Source organism: Haliotis rubra, unplaced genomic scaffold, assembly GCF_003918875.1.
Source record: "Haliotis rubra isolate DU_JTF1 unplaced genomic scaffold, ASM391887v1 Scf975, whole genome shotgun sequence".
Classification (NCBI taxonomy): Eukaryota; Metazoa; Mollusca; class Gastropoda; order Lepetellida; family Haliotidae; genus Haliotis; species Haliotis rubra.
Genome location: NW_025767718.1, coordinates 145,004 through 171,718, shown reverse-complemented (window position 1 = coordinate 171,718; position 26,715 = coordinate 145,004). Strand labels below are relative to the sequence as shown.

At 39.3% G+C, this 26,715-nt stretch overlaps 1 protein-coding gene across 1 annotated transcript; it reads right to left on the bottom strand.

Moving 5' to 3' along the window:
- On the bottom strand, positions 1–22,767 carry LOC124265370. The gene is made up of 3 exons (XM_046700143.1): positions 22,650–22,767; positions 3,243–3,306; positions 1–1,014 (listed from the first exon to the last, which is right to left on the bottom strand). The coding sequence occupies exons 1-3, from the start codon at positions 22,656–22,658 to the stop codon at positions 719–721; spliced, it is 369 nt and encodes a 122-aa protein (XP_046556099.1). The 5' UTR covers positions 22,659–22,767; the 3' UTR covers positions 1–718.
- Positions 22,768–26,715: the final 3,948 nt, after the last annotated feature.

Below are 26,715 nucleotides of genomic sequence, written 5' to 3'. Positions count from 1 at the left end.
TTATGCATGCTCTTCTCCATCAGTGACTGCTATCACGTGAGCAACAGCCAGATAGGTGTAATGTAGGAAGAGTAGGTAACTCTTTCCCAGGATCTGATTGATTCCTTTGGGGCGTGGATGCCAGGTAGTTATGAACTCTCACGGGATCGCACAAGGTATTGAAAACAGATGACCTTCACCTTCGCATTGGTTCATGTGTGACATGATGAACCGCGGCAAGTGACAATGATCCGTGCCAAATCTATTTAATAATTAAAACAAATGATTCCTACTGAACTGGATTATAGATCGTTGGTGTTACTCATGTAACTATGAAATGCCATTCTGACTTGGTACGTATAATTGTTCTATTTACTGTTGTATTTTATTTATCCATCGTAGGTACAAACCGCACACATGTTGTTTTTTTTTTTGTTTTTTTTATCATCCTGGAATTGAGAAAACTATTCACTTACACATCTTTCGATTGTCAACAGTTGATTGTCAACATTGCTTTTGAAATTATGACATTAACAGCAACATATTACGGCATGATGGTCACCATGGATAAAAATGGTACATCAAACTGTACCCTTGCGTATGCTGTGTACCTACTTGTTGTGCATTATATTTTTATATCTATTTGTTGTACTTACTAGCAACAGCGAGGTTACAGGATAGTTGAGGCAAATGCTTTATAGTAATAGTTCACCTATACGTGTTGATTACTACTAATGTTTCATGATATAAACTTACTGACAACTATGAGGTTACAGGATGATGTGTTACATCTCCACTCCCCTGCATGTGCTGGTTGCACTGCAGGTATGGTGAGGAGGCTGTGTGTCTGGTTGATGGTAGACGCCCTGTAGTCACCCACAGTTGTACAGGATGAATTTGATACATTACAGATGGCAGCAACTTCACCCTGCGATGCTGTATATCCATGTGACGTTACATCACTGGGTGAGATGCATGTCAGGTTAGCAGGAGATCCGAGATACCCAACACTGGGACAGATCAGTTCAGACACACCTGTTAAAAGAGACTATGCTTATACTAAATGTGTGCATGGTGATTACTGTTGGCAATGATGATACAATTTAATAAATGAAAATCTATATTTATAAGTTATATGTACCTCTACATTCACTTAAAACTTAATGTATGATTCACAATATGATTGTTTTTAGATATTATTACATCAATGTATTCAGTAAAACTTCGCAGAATCTAGTGAAAGAATATTCAACACATATAACGTGCAAAGTGGGATGTAAATCAATACATACTTATGTCAGCTGGAATATAGCCAAGCTAACGTGCCAGCTATTCTGTGTACCATGTATCAGTTTACGTTACTCTGTGTACACTGTGTAGCGTTAGGTTTTTAAATTAAAATATCAGCGGTATTGAATCAACGATAAAGGACCGCAAAACCGAAAACAGAGCAACAAGACTGATAAGCATTTTAGAAGCGACTCTTTTGCGCGCAGGAACACAGGGTGTGAATGGGCCCTTTCCTGGAAATTGCTTGGAATCGTCCAGTTAAGGGACAGGTTGTGTAACGAACTAAATAGGATATGTTCAACAATAAATCCTTCATTTCACGTAAGTACTATTACTTGATTTTTTTCAATCGAATTATTAATTTCCCCTACCCTATGACAATGACTGTATGACTGTATGACTAGCCCCAATTCAAGCAGTTAACTCGCTAAGTTTAGTCGCCGTAAACTTTATTCACGAAAGTAATTGTTGATAACCAAGCTACTATTCCCAATTTGGAAAAGACCTGACATGCCAGCTTTTACGTGGGAAACATGGACAGTGAAAGTGGAAGGACTGGGCATTGCGGCGGGGACGGAAGCGGACAGGTTACGTCGCTTGTTGCCAATGTCATGCCCGCTAGATCTAGACGCCTATTGATATTTCAGTGTATTAAATGTGTAACGAATTGTCGCTACCTGTAGCATTTTCCTGCTTCGAGGTTTCCTCAATTGGAATAGGCTCAAGAAATTCTTCTTCAAACCATTCGCGTTTTACTTCCAAACCATCACAGATACTGCAGAGGTAGAAATAGCCGATGTCCGACATGTTTGTTTACAAACACAAGTGTCAATCAGTCACTTTTATTAGCGGTCCTTAAATGCCCTTATAAGTATGGTTTTGATGTGCTATCAGACAATCAGAATCGAGTATCACACAATGTCGTGTTAGAATTGGCATTACACGTTCTAGGTAAATAAAGATTCTGGTACTTTTATTGGGTTGAGACCAATCTGGGACTCGAACCCACACTAAAAAGAGTCAGGCACCTAATCGCCAGCACACAAAGTCAGCCGTCTGACTTTAGCGAGAAAGTGTAATCCCAAACAGAACATGTGTTACATTTGACCACTTTCCAAATGGCATTGTGTATTCATGGCTTTGGCCATGGGAGCCGTGCCAATTTGCACTCATCGTAGGGGTAATCAAAATCCGAGGTCCATACTACCAGTTGTCCGACTTGCACTTTGTGGACGCCGCTGTGGCTGAATGGTTTAGAAGACCGACTGTGGGTGCTGGCGATTAGGTGCCTGATTTTGGGGGTGTGAGTTACATTTGACGCCTTCCTAATATACCATTTTAACACCGTACATGTCAGTCAGTATACCATTGTGTCCAACACCAGGAGAAACATACCTGCTGAGATGGACATCAGTATACTATTGTGCCCAACTCCATGAGAACATACCTGCTGAGACGTACATCAGTATACTATTGTGCACAACACCAGGAAAACATACCTGCTGAGATGGACATCAGTATACTATTGTGCACAACTCCAGGAGAAACATACCTGCTGAGATGGACATCTGTATACTATTGTGCACAACACCAGGAGAAACATACCTGCTGAGATGGACATCTGTATACTATTGTGCACAACACCAGGAGAAACATACCTGCTGAGACGTACATCAGTATACTATTGTGCACCATACCAGGAGAAACATCCCTGCTGAGATGGACATCAGAATACTATTGTGCACAACACCAGGAGAACATACCTGCTGAGACGGACGTCAGTATACTATTGTGCCCAACACCAGGAGAAACATACCCGCTGAGACGTACATCAGTATACTATTGTGCCCAATTCCAGGAGAACATACCTGCTGAGATGGACATCAGTATACTATTGTGCCCAGCTCCAGGAGAAGATACCTGCATAGACGTACATCAGCATACTATTCTGTCCAACACCAGGAGAAACATACCTGCTGAGACGTACATCAGAAGAAGAAACGTCCATTCAGTCAACTGTGTAAGTGCACACATCATCTGAAGAACACAGCGACAAGCAATATGTGACTGAATGAAAATATATCCGTTGAAAAAATTATAACAGCCACCTTTCCGAAACCAAAACCTACACGGAGTTGTCAACGAGGATATTTCTACATCACTTACCCAGCATGTAAACAATGGAAAGCTTATTTATTGTTTCAACTTGACCATGGGGTATTCCCGATCTTGTCTGTCACGTGGGGGTATGATAGGACAGTACTCAACCTGCTCGATCAGTCATATCAATAGAAGCAAGATGCAAAACATTTTTTTAAACGTTGATTGATTTTCGATATGAAGTATTTTGAGAGAAACGTGGTCGATTAGTGGCAGGTCATAAACGTGTTTGTACATTGTGCGACGATTGATTTGCATACAATAATGAAAGTATAAACTCTTCATTCATTGCTCAAGGTCAATATGTAAATGTATCTAAAATGAATTTATCCACGCAACTAACATGCATCCTATCCCATGTATAATTTGGCCTCAAAGACAAAACAAAACTGTTACGTATGAACACTTCAAAAAAGTGATACAGGACAAATTACTTATAACGTATACTCCAAGGCATATACAGAGGAGCTAAATAAGGTAAGCTATGCTTTTATCGGTTAAACCGGGGCCATTGAGTTCAGTTCTTTATAACGGTTGCACAGTTATCATATGTGGAACGTTTTCGAGACAAAAAACAGTTCGTTATATTGTGGTCCATGAAGACTTGTTCAGAGCATGGTCATCAAAATGTGGTACAACAACCTTGTCTAGGATGTCAGTGATGTACCGTTGTCCATTTAGATTTAGTCTTACCTTCCAAATGTGAAGGTTTCTGTCACACGAGAGGCACCCCCCCCCCCCCCTCCATCATCAATGAACCCGATATAAAGTTCAGTTCGTTAAAACCGGAATATAATTATCATATACAGAACGTGGTCCAGACAAACAAAAGTGTCTTGTATCCGTCAGTTCTTTATAACCGTAACATAATTATCATATACAGAACGTGGTCCAAACAAACAGAGGTGTGTTGTATCCGTCAGTTCGTTATAACCGTAACATAATTATCATATACAGAACGTGGTCAAGACAAACAGAAGTGTGTTGTATCCGTCAGTTCGTTATAACCGTAACATAATTATCATATACAGACCATGGTCGAACAAACAGAAGTGTGTTGTATCCGCCAGTTCGTTATAACCGTAACATAATTATCAGATACAGAACGTGGTCCAGGACAAACAGAAGTGTGTTGTATCCGCCAGTTCGTTATAACCGTAACATAATTATCATATCATATACAGAACGTGGTCGAGACAAACAGAAGTGTGTTGTATCCGTCAGTTCTCTTATAACCGCATAACATAATTATCATATACAGACCGTGGTCGAGACAAACAGAAGTGTGTCGTATCCGTCAGTTCGTTATAACCGTAACATAATTATCATATACAGAACGTGGTCGAGACAAACAGAAGGTGTGTTGTATCCGTCAGTTCGTTATAACCGTAACATAATTATCAGATACAGACCGTGGTCGAGACAAACAGAGGTGTGTTGTATCCGCCAGTTCGTTATAACCGTAACATAATTATCAGATACAGAACGTGGTCCAGACAAACAGAAGTGTGTCGTATCCGTCAGTTCGTTATAACCGTAACATAATTATCATATACAGAACGTGGTCCAGACAAACAGAGGTGTGTTGTATCCGTCAGTTCGTTATAACCGTAACATAATTATCATATACAGAACGTGGTCCAAACAAACAGAAGTGTGTTGTATCCGCCAGTTCGTTATAACCGTAAAATAATTATCAGATACAGACCGTGGTCCAGACAAACAGAAGTGTGTCGTATCCGCAGGTTCGTTATAACCGTAACATCATTATCATATACAGACCGTGGTCGAGACAAACTGAAGTGTGTCGTATCCGTCAGTTCGTTATAACCGTAACATAATTATCATATACAGAACGTGGTCGAGACAAACAGATGTGTGTCGTATCCACCAGTTCGTTATAACCGTAACATCATTATCATATACAGACCGTGGTCGAGACAAACAGAAGTGTGTCGTATCCGTCAGTTCTTTATAACCGTAACATCATTATCATATACAGACCGTGGTCGAGACAAACTGAAGTGTGTCGTATCCGCCAGTTCGTTATAACCGTAATATAATTATCATATACAGACCGTGGTCGAGACAAACAGAAGTCTGTTATATCCGTCAGTTCGTTATAACCGTAACATAATTATCAGATACAGACCGTGGTCCAGACAAACAAAAGTGTGTCGTATCCGCCAGTTCGTTATAACCGTAACATAATTATCAGATACAGACCGTGGTCCAGACAAACAAAAGTGTGTCGTATCCGTCAGTTCGTTATAACCGTAACATAATTATCATATACAGAACGTGGTCCAGACAAACAGATGTGTGTCGTATCCACCAGTTCGTTATAACCGTAACATAATTATCATATACAGACAGTGGTCCAGACAAACTGAAGTGTGTCGTATCCGTCAGTTCGTTATAACCGTAACATAATTATCATATACAGAACGTGGTCCAGACAAACAAAAGTGTGCCGTATCCGTCAGTTCGTTATAACCGTAACATAATTATCATATACAGACCGTGGTCGAGACAAACAGAAGTGTGTTGTATCCGTCAGTTCGTTATAACCGTAACATAATTATCATATACAGAACGTGGTCGAGACAAACAGAGGTGTGTTGTATCCGTCAGTTCGTTATAACCGTAACATAATTATCATATACAGACCGTGGTCGAGACAAACAGAAGTGTGTGTTGTATCCGTCAGTTCGTTATAACCGTAACATAATTATCATATACAGAACGTGGTCGAGACAAACAGATGTGTGTTGTATCCGTCAGTTCGTTATAACCGTAACATAATTATCATATACAGACCGTGGTCGAGACAAACAGAGGTGTGTTGTATCCGCCAGTTCGTTATAACCGTAACATAATTATCATATACAGAACGTGGTCCAGACAAACAGAAGTGTGTTGTATCCGTCAGTTCGTTATAACCGTAACATAATTATCATATACAGAACGTGGTCGAGACAAACAGAAGTGTGTTGTATCCGTCAGTTCGTTATAACCGTAACATAATTATCATATACAGACCGTGGTCGAGACAAACAGAAGTGTGTTGTATCCGTCAGTTCGTTATAACCGTAACATAATTATCATATACAGACCGTGGTCGAGACAAACAGAAGTGTGTTGTATCCGTCAGTTCGTTATAACCGTAACATAATTATCATATACAGAACGTGGTCCAGACAAACAGAGGTGTGTTGTATCCGTCAGTTCGTTATAACCGTAACATAATTATCATATACAGAACGTGGTCGAGACAAACAGAGGTGTGTTGTATCCGTCAGTTCGTTATAACCGTAACATAATTATCATATACAGACCGTGGTCGAGACAAACAGAAGTGTGTTGTATCCGTCAGTTCGTTATAACCGTAACATAATTATCATATACAGAACGTGGTCGAGACAAACAGAGGTGTGTTGTATCCGTCAGTTCGTTATAACCGTAACATAATTATCATATACAGACCGTGGTCGAGACAAACAGAAGTGTGTTGTATCCGTCAGTTCGTTATAACCGTAACATAATTATCAGATACAGAACGTGGTCGAGACAAACAGAAGTGTGTGTTGTATCCGTCAGTTCGTTATAACCGTAACATAATTATCATATACAGACCGTGGTCGAGACAAACAGAAGTGTGTTGTATCCGTCAGTTCGTTATAACCGTAACATAATTATCATATACAGAACGTGGTCGAGACAAACAGATGTGTGTTGTATCCGTCAGTTCGTTATAACCGTAACATAATTATCATATACAGACCGTGGTCGAGACAAACAGAAGTGTGTTTGTATCCGTCAGTTCGTTATAACCGTAACATAATTATCAGATACAGAACGTGGTCGAGACAAACAGAGGTGTGTTGTATCCGTCAGTTCGTTATAACCGTAACATAATTATCATATACAGAACGTGGTCGAGACAAACAGAAGTGTGTTGTATCCGTCAGTTCGTTATAACCGTAACATAATTATCATATACAGAACGTGGTCCAGACAAACAGATGTGTGTTGTATCCGTCAGTTCGTTATAACCGTAACATAATTATCATATACAGAACGTGGTCCAGACAAAGAAAAGTGTGCCGTATCCGTCAGTTCGTTATAACCGTAACATAATTATCATATACAGAACGTGGTCCAGACAAACAGAAGTGTGTTGTATCCGTCAGTTCGTTATAACCGTAACATAATTATCAGATACAGACCGTGGTCCAGACAAACAAAAGTGTGTCGTATCCGTCAGTTCGTTATAACCGTAACATAATTATCATATACAGACCGTGGTCGAGACAAACAGAAGTGTGTTGTATCCGTCAGTTCTTTATAACCGTAACATAATTATCAGATACAGACCGTGGTCGAGACAAACAGAAGTGTGTCGTATCCGCCAGTTCGTTATAACCGTAATATAATTATCATATACAGAACGTGGTCGAGACAAACAGAAGTGTGTTGTATCCGTCAGTTCTTTATAACCGTAACATAATTATCATATACAGACCGTGGTCGAGACAAACAGAAGTGTGTCGTATCCGCCAGTTCGTTATAACCGTAACATCATTATCATATACAGACCGTGGTCCAGACAAACAAACGTGTGTCGTATCCGTCAGTTCTTTATATCCGTAACATCATTATCATATACAGAACGTGGTCCAGACAAACAAAAGTGTGCCGTATCCACCAGTTCGTTATAACCGTAACATAATTATCATATACAGACCGTGGTCGCGACAAAAAGAAGTCTGTTATATCCGTCTGTTCGTTATAACCGTAACATAATTATCATATACAGAACGTGGTCGAGACAAAGAGATGTGTGTCGTATCCACCAGTTCGTTATAACCGTAACATCATTATCATATACAGACCGTGGTCGAGACAAACAGAAGTGTGTCGTATCCGTCAGTTCTTTATAACCGTAACATAATTATCAGATACAAACCGTGGTCCAGACAAACTGAAGTGTGTCGTATCCGCCAGTTCGTTATAACCGTAACATAATTATCATATACAGACCGTGGTCGCGACAAAAAGAAGTCTGTTATATCCGTCTGTTCGTTATAACCGTAACATAATTATCATATACAGAACGTGGTCGAGACAAAGAGATGTGTGTCGTATCCACCTGTTCGTTATAACCGTAACATCATTATCATATACAGACCGTGGTCCAGACAAACAGAAGTGTGTTATATCCGTCAGTTCGTTATAACCGTAACATAATTATCAGATACAGACCGTGGTCCAGACAAACAAAAGTGTGTCGTATCCGCCAGTTCGTTATAACCGTAATATCATTATCATATACAGACCATGGTCGAGACAAACTGAAGTGTGTCGTGTCCGCCAGTTCGTTATAACCGTAACGTCATTATCAGATACAGACCGTGGTCCAGACAAAGAAAAGTGTGCCGTATCCGTCAGTTCGTTATAACCGTAACATAATTATCAGATACAGACCGTGGTCCAGACAAACAAAAGTGTGTCGTATCCGTCAGTTCGTTATAACCGTAACATAATTATCATATACAGACCGTGGTCGAGACAAACAGAAGCCTGTTATATCCGTCAGTTCTTTATAACCGTAACATAATTATCAGATACAGACCGTGGTCGCGACAAACAGAAGTGTGTCGTATCCGCCAGTTCGTTATAACCGTAATATAATTAACATATACAGAACGTGGTTCAGACAAACAAAAGTGTGCCGTATCCGTCAGTTCTTTATAACCGTAACATAATTATCATATACAGACCGTGGTCGAGACAAACTGAAGTGTGTCGTATCCGCCAGTTCGTTATAACCGTAGCGTCATTATCATATACAGACCGTGGTCCAGACAAACAAAAGTGTGTCGTATCCGCCAGTTCGTTATAACCGTAATTTCATTATCATATACAGACCGTGGTCCAGACAAACAAAAGTGTGTCGTATCCACCAGTTCGTTATAACCGTAACATAATTATCAGATACAGAACGTGGTAGAGACAAACAGATGTGTGTTGTATCCGTCAGTTCGTTATAACCGTAACATCATTATCATATACAGACCGTGGTCCAGACAAACAAAAGTGTGCCGTATCCGTCAGTTCGTTATAACCGTAATATAATTATCATATACAGACCGTGGTCGAGACAAACAGAAGTCTGTTATATCCGTCAGTTCGTTATAACCGTAACATAATTATCATATACAGACCGTGGTCCAGACAAACTAAAGTGTGTCGTATCCGCAGGTTCGTTATAACCGTAACATCATTATCATATACAGACCGTGGTCGAGACAAACAAAAGTGTGTTGTATCCGTCAGTTCGTTATAACCGTAATATAATTATCATATACAGAACGTGGTCGAGACAAACAGATGTGTGTCGTATCCACCAGTTCGTTATAACCGTAACATAATTATCATATACAGAACGTGGTTGAGACAAACTGAAGTGTGTTGTATCCGCCAGTTCGTTATAACTGTAACATAATTATCATATACAGAACGTGGTCCAGACAAAGAAAAGTGTGCCGTATCCGTCAGTTTGTTATAACTGTAACATCATTATCATATACAGAACGTGGTCCAAACAAACAGAAGTGTGTTGTATCCGCCAGTTCGTTATAACCGTAACATCATTATCATATACAGACCGTGGTCGAGACAAACAGAAGTTTGTTATATCCTTCAGTTCTTTATAACCATAACATAATTATCATATACAGACCGTGGTCGAGACAAACTGAAGTGTGTCGTTTCCTTCAGTTCTTTATAACCGTAAAATAATTATCATAAACAGACCGTGGTCAAGAGACAAACAGAAGTGTGTCGTATCCGTCAGTTCTTTATAACCGTAACATAATTATCATATACAGACCGTGGTCGAGACAAACAGAAGTGTGTCGTATCCGTCAGTTCTTTATAACCGTAAAATAGTTATCATATACAGAACGTTGTCGATACAAACAGAAGTGTGTTGTATCCGTCAGTGCTTTTTTACGGTAACATAATTATCATATATATAACGTGTTCCAGACAAAAACAGGTGTGTTGTATCCATCAGTTCGTTATAAAGGCAACATAATTATCATATACAGAACGTGGTCCAGACAAACTGAAGTGTGTCGTATCCGCCAGTTCGTTATAACCGTAATTTCATTATCATATACAGACCGTGGTCCAGACAAACAAAAGTGTGTCATATCCACCAGTTCGTTATAACCGTAACATAATTATCAGATACAGAACGTGGTAGAGACAAACAGAAGTGTGTTGTATCCGTCAGTTCGTTATAACCGTAACATCATTATCATATACAGACCGTGGTCCAGACAAACAAAAGTGTGCCGTATCCGTCAGTTCGTTATAACCGTAATATAATTATCATATACAGACCGTGGTCGAGACAAACAGAAGTCTGTTATATCCGTCAGTTCGTTATAACCGTAACATAATTATCATATACAGACCGTGGTCCAGACAAACTGAAGTGTGTCGTATCCGCCAGTTCGTTATAACCGTAATTTCATTATCATATACAGACCGTGGTCCAGACAAACAAAAGTGTGTCATATCCACCAGTTCGTTATAACCGTAACATAATTATCAGATACAGAACGTGGTAGAGACAAACAGATGTGTGTTGTATCCGTCAGTTCGTTATAACCGTAACATCATTATCATATACAGACCGTGGTCCAGACAAACAAAAGTGTGCCGTATCCGTCAGTTCGTTATAACCGTAATATAATTATCATATACAGACCGTGGTCGAGACAAACAGAAGTCTGTTATATCCGTCAGTTCGTTATAACCGTAACATAATTATCATATACAGACCGTGGTCGAGACAAACTGAAGTGTGTCGTATCCGCCAGTTCGTTATAACCGTAATATAATTATCATATACAGACCGTGGTCCAGACAAACAAAAGTGTGTCGTATCCACCAGTTCGTTATAACCGTAACATAATTATCAGATACAGAACGTGGTAGAGACAAACAGATGTGTTTGTATCCGTCAGTTCGTTATAACCGTAACATCATTATCATATACAGACCGTGGTCCAGACAAACAAAAAAAGTGCCGTATCCGTCAGTTCGTTATAACCGTAACATAATTATCATATACAGACCGTGGTCGAGACAAACAGAAGTCTGTTATATCCGTCAGTTCGTTATAACCGTAACATAATTATCATATACAGACCGTGGTCCAGACAAACTAAAGTGTGTCGTATCCGCAGGTTCGTTATAACCGTAACATCATTATCATATACAGACCGTGGTCGAGACAAACAAAAGTGTGTTGTATCCGTCAGTTCGTTATAACCGTAACATAATTATCATATACAGAACGTGGTCGAGACAAACAGATGTGTGTCGTATCCGTCCAGTTCGTTATAACCGTAACATAATTATCATATACAGAACGTGGTTGAGACAAACTGAAGTGTGTTGTATCCGCCAGTTCGTTATAACTGTAACATAATTATCATATACAGAACGTGGTCCAGACAAAGAAAAGTGTGCCGTATCCGTCAGTTCGTTATAACTGTAACATCATTATCATATACAGAACGTGGTCCAAACAAACAGAAGTGTGTTGTATCCGCCAGTTCGTTATAACCGTAACATCATTATCATATACAGACCGTGGTCGAGACAAACAGAAGTTTGTTATATCCTTCAGTTCTTTATAACCATAACATAATTATCAGATACAGACCGTGGTCGAGACAAACAGATGTGTGTCGTATCCGCCAGTTCGTTATAACCGTAACATAATTATCATAAACAGACCGTGGTCAAGACAAACAGAAGTGTGTCGTATCCGTCAGTTCTTTATAACCGTAACATAATTATCATATACAGACCGTGGTCGAGACAAACAGAAGTGTGTCGTATCCGTCAGTTCTTTATAACCGTAAAATAATTATCATATACAGAACGTTGTCGATACAAACAGAAGTGTGTTGTATCCGTCAGTGCTTTTTTACGGTAACATAATTATCATATATATAACGTGTTCCAGACAAAAACAGGTGTGTTGTATCCATCAGTTCGTTATAAAGGCAACATAATTATCATATACAGAACGTGGTCCAGACAAACAAAAGTGTGCCGTATCCGTCAGTTCGTTATAACCGTAATATAATTATCATATACAGACCGTGGTCGAGACAAACAGAAGTCTGTTATATCCGTCAGTTCGTTATAACCGTAACATAATTATCATATACAGACCGTGGTCCAGACAAACTGAAGTGTGTCGTATCCGCCAGTTCGTTATAACCGTAATATAATTATCATATACAGAGCGTGGTCCAGACAAACAAAAGTGTGCCGTATCCGTCAGCTCGTTATAACCGTAACATAATTATCATATACAGACCGTGGTCGAGACAAACAGAAGTCTGTTATATCCGTCAGTTCGTTATAACCGTAACATAATTATCATATACAGAACGTGGTCGAGACAAACAGATGTGTGTCGTATCCACCAGTTCGTTATAACCGTAACATAATTATCATATACAGAACGTGGTTGAGACAAACAGATGTGTGTTGTATCCGTCAGTTCGTTATAACCGTAACATCATTATCATATACAGACCGTGGTCCAGACAAACAAAAGTGTGCCGTATCCGTCAGTTCGTTATAACCGTAATATAATTATCATATACAGACAGTGGTCGAGACAAACAGAAGTCTGTTATATCCGTCAGTTCGTTATAACCGTAACATAATTATCATATACAGACCGTGGTCCAGACAAACTAAAGTGTGTCGTATCCGCAGGTTCGTTATAACCGTAACATCATTATCATATACAGACCGTGGTCGAGACAAACAAAAGTGTGTTGTATCCGTCAGTTCGTTATAACCATAATATAATTATCATATACAGAACGTGGTCGAGACAAACAGATGTGTGTCGTATCCACCAGTTCGTTATAACCGTAACATAATTATCATATACAGAACGTGGTTGAGACAAACTGAAGTGTGTTGTATCCGCCAGTTCGTTATAACTGTAACATAATTATCATATACAGAACGTGGTCCAGACAAAGAAAAGTGTGCCGTATCCGTCAGTTCGTTATAACTGTAACATCATTATCATATACAGAACGTGGTCCAAACAAACAGAAGTGTGTTGTATCCGCCAGTTCGTTATAACCGTAACATCATTATCATATACAGACCGTGGTCGAGACAAACAGAAGTTTGTTATATCCTTCAGTTCTTTATAACCATAACATAATTATCATATACAGACCGTGGTCGAGACAAACTGAAGTGTGTCGTTTCCTTCAGTTCTTTATAACCGTAACATAATTATCATAAACAGACCGTGGTCAAGACAAACAGAAGTGTGTCGTATCCGTCAGTTCTTTATAACCGTAACATAATTATCATATACAGACCGTGGTCGAGACAAACAGAAGTGTGTCGTATCCGTCAGTTCTTTATAACCGTAAAATAGTTATCATATACAGAACGTTGTCGATACAAACAGAAGTGTGTTGTATCCGTCAGTGCTTTTTTACGGTAACATAATTATCATATATATAACGTGTTCCAGACAAAAACAGGTGTGTTGTATCCATCAGTTCGTTATAAAGGCAACATAATTATCATATACAGAACGTGGTCCAGACAAACAAAAGTGTGCCGTATCCGTCAGTTCGTTATAACCGTAATATAATTATCATATACAGACCGTGGTCGAGACAAACAGAAGTCTGTTATATCCGTCAGTTCGTTATAACCGTAACATAATTATCATATACAGACCGTGGTCCAGACAAACTGAAGTGTGTCGTATCCGCCAGTTCGTTATAACCGTAATATAATTATCATATACAGAGCGTGGTCCAGACAAACAAAAGTGTGCCGTATCCGTCAGCTCGTTATAACCGTAACATAATTATCATATACAGACCGTGGTCGAGACAAACAGAAGTCTGTTATATCCGTCAGTTCGTTATAACCGTAACATAATTATCATATACAGAACGTGGTCGAGACAAACAGATGTGTGTCGTATCCACCAGTTCGTTATAACCGTAACATAATTATCATATACAGAACGTGGTTGAGACAAACTGAAGTGTGTCGTATCCGCCAGTTCGTTATAACCGTAACATAATTATCATATACAGAACGTGGTCCAGACAAAGAAAAGTGTGCCGTATGCGTCAGTTCGTTATAACCGTAACATCATTATCATATACAGAACGTGGTCCAAACAAACAGAAGGGTGTTGTATCCGCCAGATCGTTATAACCGTAACATCATTATCATATACAGACCGTGGTCGAGACAAACAGAAGTTTGTTATATCCTTCAGTTCTTTATTACCATAACATAATTATCATATACAGACCGTGGTCCAGACAAACTGAAGTCTGTTATATCCGTCAGTTCGTTATAACGGCAACATAATTATCATATACAGACCGTGGTCGAGACAAACAAAAGTGTGTCTTATCCGCAGGTTCGTTATAACCGTAACATCATTATCATATTCAGACCGTGGTCGAGACAAACAAAAGTGTGTCTTATCCGCAGGTTCGTTATAACCGTAACATCATTATCATATACAGACCGTGGTCGAGACAAACAAAAGTGTGTCGTATCCGTCAGTTCGTTATAACCGTAACATCATTATCATATACAGAACGTGGTCCTGACAGGGGTGTGTTGTATCCGTCAGTTCGTTATAACCGTAAAATAGTTATCATATACAGAACGTTGTCGATACAAACAGAAGTGTGTTGTATCCGTCAGTGCTTTTTTACGGTAACATAATTATCATATATATAACGTGGTCCAGACAAACGGAGGTGTGTTGTATCCATCAGTTCGTTATAAAGCAACATAATTATCAGATACAGAACGTGGTAGAGACAAACTGATGTGTGTTGTATCCGTCAGTTCGTTATAACCGTAACATAATTATCATATACAGACCGTGTTCCAGACAAACTGAAGAGTGTCGTATCCGCCAGTTCGTTATAACCGTAATATAATTATCATATACAGAACGTGGTTCAGACAAACAAAAGTGTGCCGTATCCGTCAGTACGTTATAACCGTAATATAATTATCATATACAGGCCGTGGTCGAGACCAACAGAAGTCTGTTATATCCGTCAGTTCGTTATAACCGTAACATAATTATCATATACAGACCGTGGTCGTGTGTCGCATCCGCAGGTTCGTTATAACCGTAACATCATTATCATATACAGACCGTGGTCGAGACAAACAAAAGTGTGTTGTATCCGTCAGTTCTTTATAACCGTAACATAATTATCATATACAGACCGTGGTCGAGACAAACAGAAGTGTGTCGTATCCACCAGTTCGTTATAACCGTAACATCATTATCATATACAGACCGTGGTCGAGACAAACAAAAGTGTGTTGTATCCGCCAGTTCGTTATAACCGTAACATAATTATCATATACAGAACGTGGTCGAGACAAAAGTGAGACAAACAGATGTGTGTCGTATCCGTCAGTCTGTTATAACCGTAACATAATTATCATATACAGAACGTGGTCCAAACAAACAGAAGTGTGTTGTATCCGCCAGTTCGTTATAACCGTAACATCATTATCATATACAGACCGTGGTTGAGACAAACAAAAGTTTGTTGTATCCGCCAGTTCGTTATAACCGTAACATAATTATCATATACAGAACGTGGTTCAGACAAAGAAAAGTGTGCCGTATCCGTCAGTTCGTTATAACCGTAACATCATTATCATATACAGAACGTGGTCCAAACAAACAGAAGTGTGTTGTATCCGCCAGTTCGTTATAACCGTAACATCATTATCATATACAGACCGTGGTCGAGACAAACAGAAGTTTGTTATATCCTTCAGTTCTTTATAACCATAACATAATTATCAGATACAGACCGTGGTCGAGACAAACTGAAATTTGTTATATCCATCAGTTCGTTATAACCGTAACATAATTATCATATACAGAACGTGGTTGAGGCAAACTGAAGTGTGTCGTATCCGCCAGTTCGTTATAACCATAACATAATTATCATATACAGAACGTGGTCCAGACAAAGAAAAGTGTGCCGTATCCGTCAGTTCGTTATAACCGTAACATCATTATCATATACAGAACGTGGTCCAAACAAACAGAAGTGTGTTGTATCCGCCAGTTCTTTATAACCATAACATAATTATCAGATACAGACCGTGGTCGAGACAAACTGAAGTCTGTTATATCCGTCAGTTCGTTATAACCGTAACATAATTATCATATACAGACCGTGGTCGAGACAAACTGAAGTGTGTCGTATCCGCCAGTTCGTTATAACCGTAACATAATTATCATATACAGAACGTGGTCCAGACAAACAGAAAAGTGTAACATCCGTATCCGTCAGTTCGTTATAACCGTAACATAATTATCATATACAGACCGTGGTCGAGACAAACAAAAGTGTGTTGTATCCGTCAGTTCGTTATAACCGTAACATAATTATCATATACAGACCGTGGTCGAGACAAACAAAAGTGTGTTGTATCCGTCAGTTCGTTATAACCGTAACATAATTATCATATACAGAACGTGGTCCAGACAAACAGATGTGTGTCGTATCCATCAGTTCGTTATAACCGTAACATAATTATCATATACAGAACGTGGTTGAGACAAACAGAAGTGTGTCGTATCCACCAGTTCGTTATAACCGTAACATAATTATCATATACAGAACGTGGTCGAGACAAACAAAAGTGTGTTGTATCCGTCAGTTCGTTATAACCGTAACATAATTATCATATACAGAACGTGGTCCAGACAAACAGAAGTGTGTTGTATCCGCCAGTTCGTTATAACCGTAACATCATTATCATATACAGACCGTGGTCGAGACAAACAGAAGTTTCTTATATCCTTCAGGTCTTTATAACCATAACATAATTATCAGATACAGAGCGTGGTCGAGACAAACTGAAATTTGTTATATCCATCAGTTCGTTATAACCGTAACATAATTATCATATACAGAACGTGGTTGAGGCAAACTGAAGTGTGTCGTATCCGCCAGTTCGTTATAACCATAACATAATTATCATATACAGACCGTGGTCCAGACAAACAAAAGTGTGTCGTATCCGCAGGTTCGTTATAACCGTAACATCATTATCATATACAGACCGTGGTCGAGACAAACAAAAGTGTGTTGTATCCGTCAGTTCGTTATAACCGTAACATAATTATCATATACAGAACGTGGTCCAGACAAACAGATGTGTGTCGTATCCACCAGTTCGTTATAACTGTAACATCATTATCATATACAGAACGTGGTCCAAACAAACAGAAGTGTGTTGTATCCGCCAGTTCGTTATAACTGTAACATAATTATCATATACAGACCGTGGTCCAGACAAAGAAAAGTGTGCCGTATCCGTCAGTTCGTTATAACTGTAACATCATTATCATATACAGAACGTGGTCCAAACAAACAGAAGTGTGTTGTATCCTCCAGTTCGTTATAACCGTAACATCATTATCATATACAGACCGTGGTCGAGACAAACAGAAGTTTGTTATATCCTTCAGTTCTTTATAACCATAACATAATTATCATATACAGACCGTGGTCGAGACAAACTGAAGTGTGTTTCCTTCGCCAGTTCTTTATAACCGTAAAATAATTATCATAAACAGACCGTGGTCGAGACAAACAGAAGTGTGTCGTATCCGTCAGTTCTTCATAACCGTAACATAATTATCATATACAGACCGTGGTCGAGACAAACAGAAGTGTGTCGTATCCGTGAGTTCTTTATAACCGTAAAATAGTTATCATATACAGAACGTTGTCGATACAAACAGAAGTGTGTTGTATCCGTCAGTGCTTTTTTACGGTAACATAATTATCATATATATAACGTGTTCCAGACAAAAACAGGTGTGTTGTATCCATCAGTTCGTTATAAAGGCAACATAATTATCATATACAGAACGTGGTCCAGACAAACAAAAGTGTGCCGTATCCGTCAGTTCGTTATAACCGTAATATAATTATCATATACAGACCGTGGTCGAGACAAACAGAAGTCTGTTATATCCGTCAGTTCGTTATAACCGTAACATAATTATCATATACAGAAAGTGGTCCAGACAAACAGATGTGTGCCGTATCCGTCAGTTCGTTATAACCGTAACATAATTATCATATACAGAACGTGGTTGAGACAAACTGAAGTGTGTCGTATCCGCCAGTTCTTTATAACCGTAACATAATTATCATATACAGAACGTGGTCCAGACAAAGAAAAGTGTGCCGTATCCGTCAGTTCGTTATAACCGTAACATCATTATCATATACAGAACGTGGTCCAAACATACAGAAGTGTGTTGTATCCGCCAGTTCGTTATAACCGTAATATAATTATCAGATACAGACCGTGGTCGAGACAAATTGAAGTCTGTTATATCCGTCAGTTCGTTATAACTGTAACATAATTATCATATACAGACCGTGGTCGAGACAATCTGAAGTGTGTCGTATCCGTCAGTTCGTTATAACCGTAATATAATTATCATATACAGAACGTGGTCCAGACAAACAAACTGTGTCGTATCAGTCAGTTCTTTATAACCGTAACATAATTATCAGATACAGACCGTGGTCCAGACAAACAAAAGTGTGTCGTATCCGCCAGTTCGTTATAACCGTAACATAATTATCATATACAGACCGTGGTCGCGACAAACAGAAGTCTGTTATATCCGTCTGTTCGTTATAACTGTAACATAATTATCATATACAGACCGTGGTCGAGACAAACAAAAGTGTGTCGTATCCGTCAGTTCGTTATAACCGTAACATAATTATCATATACAGAACGTTGTCGAGACAAACAGATGTGTGTCGTATCCGCCAGTTCGTTATAACCGTAACATCATTATCATATACAGACCGTGGTTGAGACAAACAAAAGTTTGTTGTATCCGTCTGTTCGTTATAACCGTAACATAATTATCATATACAGAACGTGGTCCAGACAAACAACGTGTGTCGTATCCGTCAGTTCTTTATAACCGTAACATAATTATCAGATACAGACCGTGGTCCAGACAAACAAAAGTGTGTCGTATCCGCCAGTTCGTTATAACCGTAACATAATTATCATATACAGACCGTGGTCGAGACAAAAAGAAGTCTGTTATATCCGTCTGTTCGTTATAACCGTAACATAATTATCATATACAGAACGTGGTCCTGACAGGGGTGTGTTGTATCCGTCAGTTCGTTATAACCGTAAAATAATTATCATATACGGAACGTGGTCGAGACAAACAAAAGTGTGTCGTATCCGTCAGTTCGTTATAACCGTAACATAATTATCATATACAGAACGTGGTCGAGACAGACAGATGTGTGTCGTATCCACCAGTTCTTTATAACCGTAACATAATTATCATATACAGACCGTGGTCGAGACAAACTGAAGTGTGTCGTATCGGTCAGTTCTTTATAACCGTAACATAATTATCAGATACAGACCGTGGTCGAGACAAACAAAAGTGTGTCGTATCCGCCAGTTCGTTATAACCGTAACATAATTATCATATACAGACCGTGGTCGCGACAAACAGAAGTCTGTTATATCCGTCTGTTCGTTATAACTGTAACATAATTATCATATACAGACCGTGGTCGAGACAAACAAAAGTGTATCGTATCCGTCAGTTCGTTATAACCGTAACATAATTATCATATACAGAACGTTGTCGAGACAAACAGATGTGTGTCGTATCCGCCAGTTCGTTATAACCGTAACATCATTATCATATACAGACCGTGGTTGAGACAAACAAAAGTTTGTTGTATCCGCCAGTTCGTTATAACCGTAACATAATTATCATATACAGAACGTGGTCCAGACAAAGAAAAGTGTGCCGTATCCGTCAGTTCGTTATAACCGTAACATCATTATCATATACAGAACGTGGTCCAAACAAACAGAAGTGTGTTGTATCCGCCAGTTCGTTATAACCGTAACATCATTATCATATACAGACCGTGGTCAAGACAAACAGAAGTTTGTTATATCCTTCAGTTCTTTATAACCATAACATAATTATCAGATACAGACCGTGGTCGAGACAAACTGAAGTCTGTTATATCCGTCAGTTCGTTATAACCGTAACATAATTATCATGTACAGACCGTGGTCGAGACAATCTGAAGTGTGTCGTATCCGTCAGTTCGTTATAACCGTAATATAATTATCATATACAGAACGTGGTCCAGACAAACAAACGTGTGTCGTATCCGTCAGTTCTTTATAACCGTAACATAATTATCAGATACAGACCGTGGTCCAGACAAACAAAAGTGTGTCGTATCCGCCAGTTCGTTATAACCGTAACATAATTATCATATACAGACCGTGGTCGCGACAAAAAGAAGTCTGTTATATCCGTCTGTTCGTTATAACCGTAACATAATTATCATATACAGAACGTGGTCGAGACAAAGAGATGTGTGTCGTATCCACTAGTTCGTTATAACCGTAACATAATTATCATATACAGACCGTGGTCGAGACAAACAGAAGTGTGTCGTATCCTTCAGTTCGTTATAACCGTAACATAATTATCAGATACAGACCGTGGTCCAGACAAACAAAAGTGTGTTGTATCCGCCAGTTCTTTATAACCGTAACATAATTATCATATACAGACCGTGGTCCAGACAAACAAAAGTGTGTTGTATCCGCCAGTTCGTTATAACCGTAAAATAATTATCATATACAGAACGTGGTCGAGACAGACAGATGTGTGTCGTATCCACCAGTTCTTTATAACCGTAACATAATTATCATATACAGACCGTGGTCGAGACAAACTGAAGTGTGTCGTATCCGTCAGTTCTTTATAACCGTAACATAATTATCATATACAGACCGTGGTCCAGACAAACAAAAGTGTGTTGTATCCGCCAGTTCGTTATAACCGTAACATAATTATCATATACAGAACGTTGTCGAGACAAACAGAAGTGTGTTGTATCCATCAGTTCGTTATAACGGCAACATAATTATCATATACAGACCATGGTCGAGACAAACAGAAGTGTGTTGTATCCGTCTGTTCGTTACAACGGCAACATAATTATCATATACAGAACGTGGTCGAGACAAACAGATGTGTGTTGTATCCGTCAGTTCGTCATAACCGTAACATCATTATCATATACAGACCATGGTTGAGACAAACAGATGTGTGTTGTATCCGTCAGTTCGTTATAACCGTAGCATAATTATCATATACAGACCATGGTTGAGACAAACAGATGTGTGTTGTATCCGTCAGTTCGTTATAACCGTGTTCGTTATAAATGTAATCTATCATTTAAATGATACTGACTGACTGAGTATGGTTTTACGCCGTTTTTAGCAATATTCCAGCAATATCACAGCCGGGACACCAGAAATGGGCTGCACAAATTGTACCCATGTGGGGAATCGAACTTTAGATGATAAGTTAGACTAAGAGTCAATTGCGCCATAACGAAACTGTTTGGAATTTTCCTGGAAAGAACATCATTGAGGAAGTATTTCTATAAACATAAGAACTATTCACTGTAATTATTAAAAACATTTCAACTGTGTCACAGGAATGACTACCAAATACCAATGTAAATATAACAGGCGTAGAGCTATCTCACAAATGGTATCCTTGCCCTGTAATCTGTTTTGTCCCATGGTCCCTGGTATGGTAATCTACCTTCAGTTATTGGCGATTTATAGCCCATTTTTATACTGTATCTTTTCCCCCTATAGTTAAAACCTTTTAGATTTAATTACTAATTTTACATAAATATCTGTGATATTCTAGTTGTTTTACTGTCGTTGGTCGGCAGGTTTTTTATTATATACATATATTTCATTTCAATATCAAATGTTCTCGTCACGTTATGGCTGAAATATTGCCGATGTGACGTTAAATATTAACTCTCTCACTCACTCACTCACTAATCTGTCACTGTCATGTGAACAAGATGTACGAAGTCCGTGGTTTCAATCTGCATAGTTTACACACATAATGATCACATCAGATATAGAATCCCGTAATGTTTGCGTTTGTCGACAAAAAATATTTAATCTAGTCAAACGTTTCCTGAAAATGTTTTTACCTGCGCCATATGTCTCACTTCAACTTCCACCTTTCCCTGACTGCAGCACTGGTTGAAATGATACACAGAGATGCAAAATGTATTTTAGGATTTATTCCCTCGCTTCTGATCCGAATCACGGAAATAGAGACTTGATCGTGGGTCGTTGTAGTGGTCACATGCTGCTTTGACCTTATGCGCATCTATCACGAATGTTCAAGGAAGTATGGCTATTATAGAAACATTCTATTCTAAAAACGACTCTTTTAACAAACTACGGGATGTAATGTCTCTTTCTATTATGCCCCGTTTCACAAAGCTAACGTAGCGCTACGACTGTCGTAACTGCTATACTGTAACATAGACTGACGACAGTGGTAGCGCTACGACTGTCGTAACTGCTATACTGTAACATAGACTGACGACAGTGGTAGCGCTACGATTGTTGTAACTGCTACACTGTAACATAGACTGACGACAGTGGTAGCGCTACGACTGTCGTAACTGCTATACTGTAACATAGACCGGACGACAGTGGTAGCGCTACGACTTGTCGTAACTGCTATACTGTAACATATACTGACGACAGTGGTAGCGCTACGACTGCCGTTACTGCTATACTGTAAAATAGACTGACGACAGTGGTAGCGCTACGACTGTCGTAACTGCTACACTGTAACATAGACTGCCGACAGTGGTAGCGCTACAACTGTGGTAACTGCTATACTGTAACATAGACTGACGACAGTGGTAGCGCTACGACTGCCGTTACTGCTATACTGTAACATAGACTGACGACAGTGGTAGCGCTACGATTGTCGTAACTGCTACACTGTAACATAGACTGAACACAGTGGTAGCACTACGACTGTCGTCGCTGCTACACTGTAACATAGACTGAACACAGTGGTAGCGCTACGATAGCTTTGTGAAACGGGGCCCAGGGCCATACGCTATATTTAGCCCAAATGCGGGCAAGACACCTTCATTATAATGAACTAACATTTGTGGTCACTTTGAGTTCGTTATAACTGTACTTGCATATAAGGGTGTGGAAATATAGCCTGTGTTACGTTTCTTAACTTCAGACGGCTAGGTGAGACAGTAATATAGTATAGTCGAACGTGTCGAAAATGTGATACCAGTATCTCGCTGATTAGTAGGACACCGAAACCACGAGACTCGGGACTGGCAATCGTCATTAACTTATATAGATACCGAGTTGCCTGACAAGGAAGGAGAAATATTAAAGAAACTGCAATGAGGTATCACCTTCCTGTCACGCTTAGCACATTTGCAATATATTAACATTTACCAACTGCTTTGATGTGTAATCATCGAACGTAGTTTTACAAGTTGATGCTTTAAAACAAACTGACAACATCTCCATGACAGGCTTTTTAATCATAAATACCCAAACAAAACAAACAAAATATGATAAACCTAGTATGCATCTGTATTATTTCACAAAATGAATGTGTGTAATATATAGTTTACTATGTTACAAAAACCACACGCATCAGTGACAAAGAAATATGTCACATGTAACTCCCCATTTTGATTTGTACCATACATTCCTGTTGTTTTTTTTCACGTGGGCAGGCAAAATTGGCCAGCCTTTGTATACATTTATGACGGGTGCCCAAAAGGGGTGGCATGACACGATCACTTTTTTGCGAGCACCTTGTACCATCACTATTTAACAGTGATTCATAAACATATGCTCTGTCGTTGTATCCCATGGCTTCAGTCACTGGATTGTCTGGTCTTGCCTTGATTATGTACACAATGCCATAAAACAGCTGTAATATTACTGAAATTGGCGTCAGACAGAAAAGCACGCTCATACATGATGACATAATGTTAAAAGGCCTCTCCCTCTCACTACTGTCAAACCGATTTGTCGACACCTGAAGACCGGCATCGATTCAAATGACAGTGGCGTGAGTGTTTAATCAACCCCAGCAATAGCACACTGCAAACACCATAAATGGGGCTCCACACATTCTACCCATGGGGAGAATCGAACTCTGACCTTCAGAGTGCAAATGTGACGTTTTAAGCCGCAATGCTCCCCGTGCCCCCACTATGGCTGTGGATAAACCATTGGTATATGTATGGTTCAGGGGTGATGGGGTAGCCTAATGGTTAAAGTGTCCGCTTGTCACGCTGACGACCCGAGTTTAATTCCTCATATGGGTACAATGTGTGAAGCCCATTTCTGGTGTACCCCATCGTGATATTGCTGGAGTATTGCTAAAAGCTGCGAGGAAGCATGATCACTCATTCACTCACTCACTCACTCACTCACTCACTCACTCACTCTGCATGGTTCCAATATTGCTTGTGTTTGTGACGTGGAGGAATACTGGAATTTATTGGTGGAGTCATGACTTTGTGTCCCACGCTCAGTCCCCAAAAGGTCAGAGTTGGAGTCTTGCATATTTAAAATTCATTCGTGTAGTATATTCTGACAAAGTCGAGACTCTCACTGTTAATCCAAGAAACCTATCATATCACATCAAATTCAAGATGATGAGAGTTGTGACGAATTCTGACACAAACATCCCCGCGATTAGAAATGTTTGTAGATTTATGATACCGTCCTTCTCCTCTGTTCTGTTCTGACAGTCTCTTTGTTGCAACTGCCTGCAAAGATAACATTAAATTTACCTACAGCTGAACATGTAGTGATCACATTAAATTGATCTCCGTATTGCTGGATATGAAATCATTACATAAGCTATGTTTGCCGACAACCCGTGAAGGTCCGGGTTAGAATATTGATCTTGAGTAACCCATGCTTGTCGTAAGAGGCGACTAACGGGATCGAATGGTCAGGCTCGCTGTCTTGGTTGACACATGTCATCGGTTCCCGATTGCGCATATCGATGCTCATGCAGTTGATTATGTGCAGACCACCGCCATATCGCTGGCGGTGGAATATCGCTGGAATATCGCTGAGTGCGGCGTAAAACTAAACTCACTCACTCACCTGTTTGCCGATGGCTGAGCATGAAAGGATTAAATAAGTCTTGCCTGATGCAGATGAACATTGAATGATTAAAAAAGCCTTTATAAGGGCGATTATATGAGCATGCTGAGATCACAAAGTGTTTTTTTCTTCAGGGTAATTCGAGAATTTAAACCAACGTTAAGCAGATCCCTGCACACCTAGGGGACATAAACATCCAGTAGTGGGCTATATAATCATCGCACTTAATGAGGAAATATACTTCTACTGTGCACGTGACGCCGGTCTCCGTGAATGTTTATTAAAAAATAATCAGGGCTTCATTCAGGAAGTAATTGCTTAAAACACATACAATTATTCAGCAATTTGAAGCAGTAAACCTATTAATGTAATCTAGGTTACTATCTGTATGGTTTCGTGTGAGCTCAATGCAGTAGAACAACAAGATGTATTGCAAGTCTGGGATGTTTACCTCTTCCGTACAACATGTGGTTGGTTGGTTTGTTGGTCTGTTGTTTTACGCCGCACTTAGCAATATTCCAGCTATATTGCGACGGGCTGTAAATAGTCAAACCTGGACCAGACAATCCAGTGATCAACAACCTCAGCATCAATTTTCCCATGACAATAATGATAGGATGACACGAGTCATCCAGTGAACACCCGATTCCGTTAGTCGCCAGTTATGATAAACAGTGGTTACTGAAGACCAGTTTTATTCTAACTCGGATCTTCATGGGTATACGACATGTAGAGTAGATCAATAACGGTGTTGCCAAAAATATTAAACACATCTTTACAGAATATGAAACTTCTGTCTAATCATGCACAGAAATATATTTTGTGAAACAGTTCTTTATAATGCTTAAGTATCACATGTTAGAAAGTAACATATGTTATATTTTGGATTATACTTTTTCAGTAAAGTGCAGATTCTAATACTTTTTGTGTTGAGTCCCATCCACGAACCCACACTCTCTGAGTCGGGACCTAATCACCAACATACACAGTTAGCCGTCTAACACTCTCAGTCACTGCGGCTTCCACAAAAATGGAAGTCGGACAACTGGTAGTCCGAAAGTGGACCAATGTAATATATGGTATAATTGGGAT